At 35.2% G+C, this 12866-nt stretch overlaps 1 protein-coding gene across 3 annotated transcripts in view; it reads left to right on the plus strand.

Annotated features, from left to right (window-relative positions):
- Window positions 1-12866, plus strand: part of TYK2 (tyrosine kinase 2) — a 52088-nt gene that overhangs the window by 741 nt on the left and 38481 nt on the right. For 2 of the 3 annotated variants that reach the window (XM_039328351.1, XM_039328350.1), the window contains exons 2-3: window positions 3561-3766; window positions 4849-4972. In XM_039328351.1, the coding sequence (XP_039184285.1) occupies window positions 3580-3766; window positions 4849-4972 (311 nt within the window). In that variant the 5' untranslated portion in view covers window positions 3561-3579. Of the gene's footprint in view, window positions 1-580; window positions 670-3560; window positions 3767-4848; window positions 4973-12866 lie in introns of those variants that run through there. The other variant, XM_039328352.1, reaches the window with a different exon arrangement.

The raw sequence follows: 12866 nt of genomic DNA on the forward strand, positions 1-12866 counted from the left end.
AGAAAGAAATCAAGGTCAGATTTGTGATAGGTATCTGTCAATGATTATAGATTAAGTAGCCTTTAAAAAAAAAAAAAGACCTGTTTGCAGAGATATCTCTGAATTATTCTCTCAGATGAGTCTTTGGATTGATTCAGCAAAGCAATACTTACCAGCAAGCAGAAAAAAAGATTATGAAAAACTAAAAGTTTTTCTAAAGATTAGAGATGGTAAATATATAGACCTGAAACATAGAAGTACATTTATCTTAATATTTTATTTAGATGACAGTATAACAACCTTGTAAATTATTTTACAGAGGCATGCTTTATAAGTAAACAACAGTCTCTACAGTCAGTACTATTCCTGTATTGCAGACAAAATAGTGAGCTCACTGAAAGACTAAATTTTAATAAGGGACATCTGTACTTGCCTTCTTAGTATTCTGCCTCAGTTTAGGAATGCCAGAAGGATAGAGGTGATAAAATAAAACATGTTTCAACTTTTAAAAGAAGCTTTATATAGTTAAATATATTCACAGTGACTTACATAAAATAAAGGCTTATTCCTTATTTATGTCAATTCATTACTATGCTATCTTACCAGCAGGTTTCTCTGGAGGATAGCAAAATTCAGAGCCATCTTTTAAAGCGTCCAGTGGAATGACTTGTATTAAGTGTCAGTAATGAGGTGGGTTTATCAGTCTGAGCCAGAGCTGATCCATCTTGCACAAAACAGTGTGTAGAGTGCTTATATTTTTTAAGGAATATAAATACAGACCATAATGGTTAATTCAGCATAAATAACACTTATGTAGCTTGGATTAAGAAGGATAGTACGGTAAGTGTTATCTTAAATCAGTACTTAATCCCAAATCAGTAAAGCCATAAAATTCTTAATAGCTGGATACAGAAGGATTGGTGAGATTTGTGTTTACCATAGTATGTTGCAATCTCCTTAAACTTAACTCCATGGAATCAAGCAGTTAATTATCTTAGTTTGCTGGGTAATTGCAAGAATTCCTCTAGTTAGAGAAGATGCTGTGTGATCAAGCATGCAATTAGTATGCAGATGATATCCAGTTATGCATCTTCACTTGGGCATGTTGTGATGCTGTAGAGATCATGTCTTGGTGTCTGGAGAATGTGAGGATCTGGATGGGAAACAATAGGCTTTGGCTTAACTCTAATAACACGATTGGCTTTTGGTTTTAGAGCAGTGGTTCTCAACCTGTGGGTTGGGACCCCATTTGGGGTCGAACGACCATTTCACGGGGGTCGCCAAACAACGCAGTCCGCCATTTTTTCCCCCTTTTCCTTAGCTGTGCTACTCCCTTTTATTCTATTGGCTTTTGAAAGCCAATAGAATAGACTCTCTTGAATAGAGTCTAATTCTATTGGATTTCAAAAGCCAATAGGAATTGTCCAGGCTGTCTCTGTCCTGCTGAGCCCGCCAAAAGTCCCATTCTGCAAACAGTGCTGCACCAGTTGAGTAGTCCTCGACTTACGACTGGTTGAGTAGTCCTCAACTTACGACCAGTTGTGGGTCGCGGCATTAAAAAGGTTGAGAACCATTGTTTTAGAGCCTCCTTACTTGTTCTGGATGCTATTACACTGCCTCAGATAGATCTTGTACACAGTTGGGGGGAGGATCCTCCTAGACTCAGCTTCTGTTCAATGAGCATGTAGCAGCAGTGGCAGGAGGGATTTTGCACAGCTTTGTGTTATATATTAGTTGTGTTTTTTTCTTGAGGGCTCACAATCACTCATGCCTTAGTCACCTTCTGATTAGATTATTTTAACATGTTCTTCATGAGGCTGCCCTTAAAAACCATTCAGAAGATTCAGCGGGTGCAAAATGCAGCAGCATAAGCAGTTAAAGATGTTGGTTGTTCTGCACATATGACTACTTGGTGAACTGCTTTGGCTACCAATATGTTTCAGGGTGAAATTCAAGACATTTGTGGTTATCTTGAAAGCTCCTCATGGCTTGGAGCCAGTTTACTTAAGGGATTGTGGTGGCTACCCTTTCTGCTAGTTTCAGTAGGAGACAAATGCTCTGGGTCACATTCGTAAGAGAGAGTCACTTGTTGGGACCCAGGAGGAAAATCTTTTTTTGCCAAGGTACCTGCCCTTTGGAACTTCATCCCCCATGAAATCAGACTTGCCCAGATACTACTGGTCTTTCTCTTTAGGCACTAAAACCTATTGTTCTATCAAGCTTGGGGCTCTAATAGTATGAATGAGCTCATTTCATGCTTAGTTTAAGTGTTTCTGAGTGTCCTGGACTCGAATTACTGTGATTTTTAATTGTGATTGTTTGTTTGATGGGGAGGCAGAAACAGAGAGAAACAACTGAGGGTATGGGCAGAATTCTGTTCTTCCCAGTATTTGTGAAAAAATAATAAATAGTGCCATTTTCTAATTTGTTTATTTAAGAAAGTTATATTTTATTGCAGATTTGTATAACTGCAGGGAGACTTAACATTCATCATCCTTGCTTTTATTTAGTGTGACTACCATGATGGCTTGAATGATTGGATGCTTGAGCTAATATTGTATTGATTATTGTTTATGCTGAAAGATCTTTTTCTGGGCAAGTAGGAATCCAGAATCTATAATTCTGTTCACTTTTAGAATCTCAGCTGAAAAATAGTAAATCTAGAAGCTATAGAGCAGTGGTGGTGAACCTATGGCACGCGTGCCAGAGGTGGCACTCAGAGCCCTCTCTGTGGGCATGCGTGCCATTGCCCTCCCGAAGAATCATCCCCAAGCAGCCAAGGACATGGCAGCTGGGCAGTGGGGACAAGACACTGCACTTGCGCCCCATCATGTGCAGATGATGCAGGACACGGGCAGAGGGCATGACTGCCATGGCGCTGCTGGGCTGCCTGGGCAATCTGCGGCAGGCCGTGGAGGCAGTGGGTAGCCCTGTGGGCAGATGGGGAGCAGAGCAGTTTTTGGGCACTCGATCTCTAAAAGGTTCACCATCACTGCTATAGAGTAAATCTTTGGTAAAGATTTCTTAATTTTGATCACATTAATAAGTTTATCAGCTTGATTCTTCTGAATTTTTAAGTAAAAGTCTACAAAATAGTATCTGGTTGCCACTAGTAAAAAGTTATTTCATTCTGGCAACATCCAAGGAATAATTTACCTGATAGGTTTCTCTTAGAAACTGTATCTCTAAAGCATTCCATCAGCAGCACAAGAATATGGCATTTTTTTTTTAGAATTACTGCATCTTGAGATAGCAATCTGCCTAATTTTTTTAGAGAGGAGATAAATACTTTTTTCTCTGTAACTTCCTGTTCTGCAGGCAAAAAAAACCAGGTTTTTTTTGGGTGAAGAAGAGGAAATATGTAAGACTTACCATGCTGGCTATCAGAGTGTGTATTTAGATAATCCACTCTTCAACTTGAGTTGCCTCTCTAAGCTAAACTGAAATAGGCATTTTTTTAATAATCAGGTCATTTAATATTTTGAGAATAATTGTCATCTGCATGGATATGGTTTCCTTATAATGATTTGCTCTTGCAAATGTTTCAGATTTTCTAAATGATGTTTTTATGTTTTCTTCAGCTAAGGATTGAACATTAGCATGATGCCTCTCTGTCACTCTGCAATAAAACATAGTGAATCAGCCATGGAGAGATGCCATTTTTCACCTACTGGAGGTCTGAGGGTATTCTTGCACTGGAAGGGTGAGGCAGAAGAACAATACCAGATATACGTGAAAGGGACTTATTGTGCTGAAGAGATCTGCATTGATATTGCACAGAAGATAGGTAAGAAACAATAGGTCTAAACCTCTATTAGTGGTAGACATATGTAGCCCCTATTCTTTTGATAATTTCCCTTTCAATTTCTAATTTAGAAAACTGTGGCTTGAAAACAAGAGATTGCTTGTTTCTCAGAAGGAAGAACAGACGCTATCTTCTGTAGATAAAAACTTTTGTTATAGTTAACGTGCATTCATATTTCCTGGCAAACTATATGAAGCTTTGAGTCTATCTTCTTTTTTAACAATTACATAATGCTCATAAAATTGTTTTATAAAGATTTGGTTACTGCAGTAACTTTAACTGGGACGATCTAATACTTCATAAATAGGTCTTCCCTTTTAATATTGTTGAAGAGGTTCCCCTTTCCCTTAAATCTTTGACGTACCTTATTAATACCTCAGTGGTAGGGTCATGGTAGTAACGTAAAAAAAAAAAAATGAGGCATTTTGTTTTTAGCAGGGTTTGGGGGTATTTCTGTAGAAAGAAGATGAGCTAAAGATAATATATGGTGTGTGTGTGTGTGTGTGTGTGTATTGTGTATTCTCTTTTAATATATATTACTTTAATATATATTTTTATTATACATAAGGTATATATGTGTGTTTGTGTATACAGTATGTATAATAAAATATATTAAAGTAATATATGATATTAAAAAGTTCTCTTTCTTGCAAGAACTGAAGATAATCCAATGCAACTGAGTGGCAGGAGATTCAATAGAGAAAACCAAATGCAATTGAATTTTATTTGCATTCTAAGAGTGCCAGCTTAGTTATGGCATCTGTTTCCACAAGATGAAGTGTTGAGCAACAAGTCGGGCAGTTCCAATCAAGGAAATAATTTTTATTCCCCATGAGTTCATTAATCAGTGGCTACTAGTCAATAACCAGAAAGTTACAGATATGGTGCTCATATCCTGCTTTGGGGTTTCTGGTTGATTACTATGAGAAGCTGGATCCTGGACTAGGTAAGCCTTTAGTGTCAACCAGTAAAATTAAGAAGTGACTTCTAGGATTGTGCCCAGCATGATATGATGACATATCTGGAGGGTTTCTCATTTTTCTGTATTTTTTTATTTTTGATAGGAATCACACCAATCTGCTTCAGTTTGTTTGCACTCTATGACCCAGAGACCAAACTTTGGTTCCCTCCCAACTATGTCTTTGATGTTGATAGTGACATCAAGATCACTTTGCATTTTCGTATGAGGTAGGAATATTCTTTGCTTCCATATGTGTTCCACTTTGTTTTGCCTGCATGTTTGGGGTTGTGATCTCAAGAGGAGAATACAGTAGTTGCTGCAAAAATAGTTATTTGTTGAAGATAATAGAGAATTTGTATAATTTTAATGTGCTGCTTTCTTTTAATGTATTTAACCAAATTGTTAGTTAAATAGTTAAATTTAAGGAGCTGTAGAAGTAATAAGCAATTTCCAGACTTTTTATGGAAGAATTAAGAAGTGATGATAACTTTTATTCTTTAGTCTGTAAGAAGTTATGGAACTACTGATTTATATATAAGACAACATACATTAATCCTTATTCTGCCTTTCAAAGATAATTTCAGTTAAGTGAAGTTCTAGTTATTGCAGAATTAATAATAAAGTAGATAGATCCTTGAAGAGTAGAATGAGACAGCTAAAAGTTTTCTAAATACCCCAGACATATTGCATTATTATTTACAATCTATGAACAGTCTAAATGTCTTAAGTCCCTACACTTAATCATGTGGGTGTATTTTTATTTTGTGTATTCTGCTTTCAAACAATGAAAGGGGAATTTTTGTTATGCCCTCATACCAGTATATGAGAATAAATGGTAAAATATATTTTATTTCTTAATAGCATAAATAATTATAAGCAAATAGAATTGTGGTGGAACAGTATACTGTGATATATAAATATGAATTAAAATGTGAAACAGTAGTACTGAAAATAATATTTCTGTCTTTATCCTCTGAAGACACCTTTGATTCGTTGATTATTATACTGTACATCTATAAATTAACTAGAGTGCTGGCAAGGTTAAAACAAATGGGGTGATTTTGAAGGGTCTGTGATTTTTAACTTAACCATTACACCTTGAAATAATTCTTACATCATCAGATATATAGTGCTGAATCTATTGCAGATGTTTGTAATCTATAATGTTTACCTATTACATATAATAGTGATGTAATCTACCAAAGTGTTGCACGTCAGTTTTTTGTTAACCTGCAAACCACAATTGTGATGAGAACTTTGTTGTGGTCAGACTATTATCATCAACATATGAATAGAAAGGGAAGAACATTTTTCCAGGATAGACTGTTTCTGTTATGGACTTACGTATTCTGGAATGGATGGGTATGGAGTTTGGCTATATATGGAGTCCTTGACTTACGAGAGTAATTTGGATCCGTATTGCTGTTGCTAAGTGATGTTATAAAACATGATCACATTGCTTAGCATGGCAGTCCCTGCAGCCCGGGTTCTTAATTTATTTATTAACCTCATTTATATGAGATTATAGTATCTCATAAGAAGTTACTCTGAGAGGCATAAAACAATAAAAGCAGCAAATGTATGAAAACTATAATTATAGAAGTATAAAGTAATTATTAAAATAAAAAACACTATTAAAAATTTAAAATATATAAATCACACGGAGAGAGTAAAAGATCAACCACAAGGGAGCCATCTAAAAATGTTTCTAATTCCCTGGTTTCCTCAGACCTGTTGACATAAATAGATCTTGAGAAATTTCCAGAATGGTAATAGGAATGGAGCTAACCTGACTTTGGTGGAAGAGAATGTTCTATCATGCAAGTGCCATAGCAGAGAAAATGATTGCTCACATTAACTGAATCCCATGGTCATTAAGCAAGGCAACTTCCTGCTGGCGTCCCACAACTAAAGTCATTGGAGAAACTGACTTTAAACACTGACTTTCAAACTCTGCATCAAATGGGAGATCAAACAGGTTCCTTATGAGCCTGGCTGACAAGTTTATCATCCAAAAAATAGAGGAAAGAACTAGAGGGACAGCTATACTGGATCTAATTTTTACTAATAGAGAAGAAATGATAGAGGGGTTCAAGTTGCAGAAAAATTGGGAGAGTGATCACATGTCACATAGAATTCAATATAATGTAGGCAATAGAACATAATCAAATCTTTAAAGTCTTAGACTTTAAAAGAGGTGATTTCAATAAATTTAGAAAGAGCTTGGGAAGGATTCCATGGATAAAAATCTTAAAGGGGAGAACAACTCAGGAAGCTTGGGAAACTTTGAAAAATATGATTGTAAAAGCCCAGCCCAGCATAATGCCACTGAAAAAGAAAAGTAAGAAGTCCAAGAAGAAACCAGCATGGCTGCACAAAGAACTCTTCAATAAATTGAAAGATAAAATGGATAAGTATAAAAAATGGAAAGAGGGATACATAACTAAGGCAAAAACTAGTCCATAACTGAAAAGATAGTCAGAAAAGCAAAGGCACGGAATGATGTAAGACTTGCAACAAATGTCAATAATAATAATAATAAAAAGATTCAACATATAAAAAACAAGAAAAAAGTCAAAGAAACAATTGGTCCACTAATGGGAGAAGATGGCAAAGAAGTGACAGGCAGCAGGAAGAAAGCAGAGCTGCTTAATTCTTTCTTTGCATTTGTTTTCACACAAAAAGAAAAGAATAGCCTAAAACAGAACCATAAAAGACAGACTAGGAATTCAAATTAAAATAGGCAAGAGAACACTTGTCCACTCTAGACGAATTCAAATTATCAGGACCTAATGGGTTACATCCCAGAGTTCAGAAGGAGCTGGTAGACATGATCTTGGAACCATTGAACCATATCTTTCAAAGGTCCTGGAGCACCAAGGAACTACCAGAGGACTGAAAAAGTACTGCTGTGGTTCTCACCTTCAGAAAAGGGAAAAATCAGATCCAGGAAACTACAGACCAATCAGTCTGACATGAGTACCTGAGAAGATCCTGGAAAAGGTAAACAATAGATCTGCGAATTCCTAAAAACAAGCAAAATTATAACCAGAAGCCAACATGGGTATGTCAAAAATAGATCATGCCAAACAAATCTTATTTGATTCTTTGACAAAGTGACTAAATTTTTGGACCAGCGAAATGCTGTGGATGTAGTATTCTTAGATTTCAGTAAGACATTTGACAAAGTAGACCAAAACCTACTTCTTGGTAAGCTAGAAAAATGTGAGTTAGACAATATCAACACCAGATGGATTTGTAATTGGCTGACAAACTGCACTCAAAGTGTAGTCCTTAATGGAACTATATATACATGGAGGGAAGTAAGCAGTGGGCTACTCCAAGGTTCTATTTTAGGCCTAATAATCTTCAATATCTTTATAAGTGATTTAGATGAGGGGATAGAAGGAGAACTCATCACATTTGCAGACAACACCAAGCTGGCAGGAATAGTCAATATACTCCAGAAGATAAGCTAAAGATCTAAATGGATCTAGATGGATCTCGACAGACTTGAACATTGGGCCTATCTAATAAAATGAAATTCAGTGGAGAGAAAATGATTTATACTGAAAAACGAAATGTACACATACAAATTAGGTGAGATGCGGTTCAATAGTGAGAGGGATCTTGGAGTCCTAGTGGGCAATCATTTAACTATGAGTCAGCAGTGTGTGGCAGCCACCCAAAAAGCTAATGCAATCCTAAGCTGCATTAACAGAAGGATAGAATCAGTATCATGCTTTATAAGGCCATGGTAAGACCACACTTGAAATACTGCATCCAGTTTTAGTCACCCTAACATTAAAAAGATGTTGAGCCTCTGGAAAGAGTGCAGAGAAGAGTAATAAAGATGATTAGGGGACTGGAGGCTAAAACATATAAGGAACGGTTGCAGGAATTGGGTATGTTTAGTCTAGTGAAGAGAAGGAGTAGGGCAACATGATAGCAGTGTTCCAATATTCGAGGGGCTGCCACAAAGAAGAGGGGGTCAGCCTATTCTCCAAATCACCTGAAGGCAAGACAAGAAGCAATGGATGGAAACTAATCAAGGAGATAAGCAACCCAGAACTAAGGAGAAATTTCCCAACAGTGAGAACAATAAACTAGTGGAACTTCAGAAGTTTTGGATGCTCAATCACTGAATTTTTTTAAGAAGAGACTGGACAGCCATTTGTCTGAAATAGTATAGGGTCTCCTACTTGAGCAGGGGGTTGGACAAGAAGACCTCCAAAACCAGAGGTTTTTCTTTTAGGAGTGATGCAGAAATATTTGGAATAAAGTCAGGAAGCTTTTTTTTCTATATAACTGCAGTAAGATTATTGCATGTACAAAGATGAAAAGATTCTGCATTACCCGCAATGAAGGTATGATTGGTAAGATGATAGAACTTGCTGAAATGGTTAAATTAATGTCTTTGATCAGATAAAAGACAAATATCTACCTTTATTGCTGACTGGAAAACCATTATAGACTTTTTGCATGAAACAGAAAATAATGATTAATGATTTTGATTTATGATTTTGTCTTTTTAAAATAATTTTATTAAAGATAAGTGCAGTAGTAAAAACTAAAAGAAAAAAAAGTAGAAAGTAAACAGTGCAAAGGAACAGAAAAAGAAAAAATGTAAAAAACAGAAAAAGAAAAGTAACTATATATATATGTATGTATGTGTATGTATGTATGAATGTGATTTCTGGACTTCATCTTAACATATAAACAAGTTTACCTAAAACCCAAAGCATTATCATTTCAATCCTGATGTCAGTAAAATCCATTAAGGTTGCCTGAAATAAATATCTATTTCAACTTTAATCAAATAAACCAATTTTATATTCCTTATTTTTTAGTCCATTCAAATAATGTCATAAAATGTGATTTCTTTTTCATTTCTTTTGTTACCTTCTGACAAAATTCATCCAAACCTCTCTTGTAAATCCAATATAAAAGAATTATCCAAGTCACTCTTATAGTTTATTATTTATAATTCTCTTTTGATTTTTAAACATCAACTGATATCTTTTGTATGACCAATGAAACTTCTTTTTCCATGTCGTTTTTGTAGCCTCTCATTTGTAAGATCCATTTTCAGTTGCTCCTTTTCTATGATTTCTTCCAAAACATCTTTTGGACACAATCTATTCCTAGAAATAAAATTTGCTTCTACACAGGAAAGATTCTTAAGTTAATTCCAAAATGTTGTTTCAAATTTATCTGGAACCTTAATCTGTGCATAGCTTGCTAAAATCAAAATCTTAATTAAGTTTTTGCTATTTATTTCAAAGTGATTAATTTCTTAAGCTTGTAATTGAATTTTTCGTTCATGAACTATTGGAGGCAAATTCACCTGGTGTTTTCAGACTTGTCAGTCCAAAGATTTCTAATAGCTGAAAAGTAGTTAAGCAATTTCTGAATGTGATTAGAAAAGGAAATATGCAAACTAGTATCCTTTTAAAGGTGCTGGCTATAGTCTGAACAAAATAGCTATTCCCTTGTTTCCTAGTACTCAAAACTTGTCAGAGACTGCTATCTTGTGGTCTCCTCATGTGGAGCAAGCAAGTGGGCAGTCTCCAGTTTTTTCTTTATTCAGAAAGATTTGAAGAGGTGGTCTACTCACTGGCTGCTTGTTCTTTGGTTCTGCTTTTTGCAGAGTCATCTTCAGTCCACCATTTCTTCCTTTGGAAGTCTCATTTAGATGATCATTTCTATATCTTGTCATTGTTGTGAGATTAAATCAAAACAAGTGGGTTTTTAGAAGAGCCACTGGTTCTATGGAATTCTTCATTGAATTGTTTCCTTGAAGATGGTTGGAAGTCTATTCAAGTTCTTTTTTAAAAAGATATTTAAAAGTTGCAATCAGTATTAAATACAGATTTGCTGCTGTTTGAGTCATTTCATTTGGGGTAATTTTGTTTTTATTAATCATAAATACATTTTTTTAGAAATGGGATTATTCTGCAGTATTTTGTTACAGGCCTTTCTTTTTCATACTAAATAAAGTAATTTGTCTAAGGAAATATACTTGAGTATAACCCTTCAGGCTTTTCAAAAATGCAATAAAATGGCTTTCTTCAAAACATGTTTATGAGGTCAGAGAACCTGAGGTATTATTTTTATTTGTAATATAGTAGAATGATTGGGATTGAATAATATTTTAATGCAGCACTATGACATATGGAGAGTCTTATTTGCTTTGTGTATTCTGAGTGCCAAGAATATTATGCATTTGTATTCAAAATCCATAATTCTCCTTTTTTCCAGAAGTACTAGGTATGTGTGTGTGTATCAGTTGTATTGATATTCTTTTTTATTATTATACTGAATAATAAAGTTTTGTATAAAATTATAATGTTCAGTGACTCAAAAGTAGGCCATTAGTATAATGAAAAACTCCATCAAATGCTACTGCAGCTTTAGTTTCATAGCAGCCTTGCATTTGTGTGTTTCTTGGTCAATGTGGTTTGACCACATGTTTTGAAACAGTTAGCTATTTCTTCCTGAAAGCGTTGTACAGAATGAAGAACAGTTTTTTGTTTGCTCTTCTGAATCAAGAGCAGAGTGATTCTTACTTTGGCTTTCCTTCAGTAACTCTAACCTACTTTTCACAATTATCTGGTATACTGAAATTGCATTTTAAACAAGAAAACACTTTTAAGAGGATCATAATAGAGATGCAGTAAGTCTCTCTTCCCTTGCCCCTTATCCCAATTTAAATCCTATATCAGTTTAACCATTTCATATATCCAATGAAATTAGCTCAACATCATGAAAGTTTATGCCTTTTGATACTATTTGTTAATCTGGAAAAAGCGATGTCAGATTCCTTCACATTCTCAGAATTTATGCTACAGCTATTATGGTCAAAAGTAAAAGGAAAGAGGAAATCTGCTTCAGTTTGATAGGCAAGGGGCAAATAGCCTGGCTAAATCTGAAGTATTCATATGATATTGCTGTATTGGTAAATACAGATAACATTTATAGATTTAATACCAGAGTAGGATTGTTGGGTTTTTTAAATATAAAGCCTTGCTCTTGATAAAAGCTTTCATTCATTCAAGTCTTCTCTTGAATAAATAGTTTAAAATTTAAACTTAAGATTTTCCCTGATTAATTAATAATTCTTAGTTTTGTGCTGCCTTAAGATCAGGCCAATATATAAATTCCTTAGATAAACATTTACTTACCATTTATATATTTATTCACGTGGCTTTGTCAAAAACAGATCATGCCAGACAAAATGTATTGCGTTCTTTGATAAAGTGTCTAAATTAGCAAACCAGCAACATGATGTAGACATAGTATACCTGGACTTCAGTGAGGTATTTGACAAAATAAACTACAACCTACTTCTTAGTAAGATAGAAAAATGTTGGATAGATAGCACCACCACCAGATGCATTTGTAACTGGCTGATCAATTGCACTCAATGTGTAGTACTTAATGGAACTACATCTACACAGAGGGAAGCATACAGTGGGGTACCCCCAAGGTTCTTTCTTAGGCCCAGCACTCTTCAACATCTTCATAAACAATTTACATGAGAGGAAAGAAGGAGAACTCATTAAATTTGCAGACATCAAGCTGGGGGGAATAGCCCATACATGAGAAGATAGGCTCAAGGTCCAGACCTGAGTGCTGAGCTCTATTGAACAAAATGCAATTCAGTGATGAGAAAAGTAAGATTTTACACTTAGGTTAAAAAAACCCAAATGCACAGGTATAGAATAAATGGTACCTGACTCAATAGCAGTAATGGTGAGACAGATCTTGGAGTTCTAGTGGATAATTACTTAAACATGAGCCCGCAGTGTGCAGCAATAGCCAAAAATGCCAATGCAATTCTAGGCTGCATCCACAGAGGAATAGTGTCACGGTCACATGAAGTGTTACTAGTGCTTTATACTGCTTTGGTAAGACCACACATGGAATACTGCGACCAGTTTTGGTCACCACAATACAAAAAAGATGTTGAGACTCTAGAAAGAGTGCACAGAAGAGCAACAAAAATGATAAGGAGTCTGGAGGCTATGCAGAGAATGCTTATGGTTTTGTATAGCTTGTAAATTTCTTTAGAAAGGATTTCTATCAAAACCCTTTCTTTAGAAGGATTTGTATCTAGAA

Source organism: Crotalus tigris, unplaced genomic scaffold, assembly GCF_016545835.1.
Source record: "Crotalus tigris isolate CLP2741 ecotype Arizona unplaced genomic scaffold, ASM1654583v1 scf7180000024375.2447938, whole genome shotgun sequence".
Classification (NCBI taxonomy): Eukaryota; Metazoa; Chordata; class Lepidosauria; order Squamata; family Viperidae; genus Crotalus; species Crotalus tigris.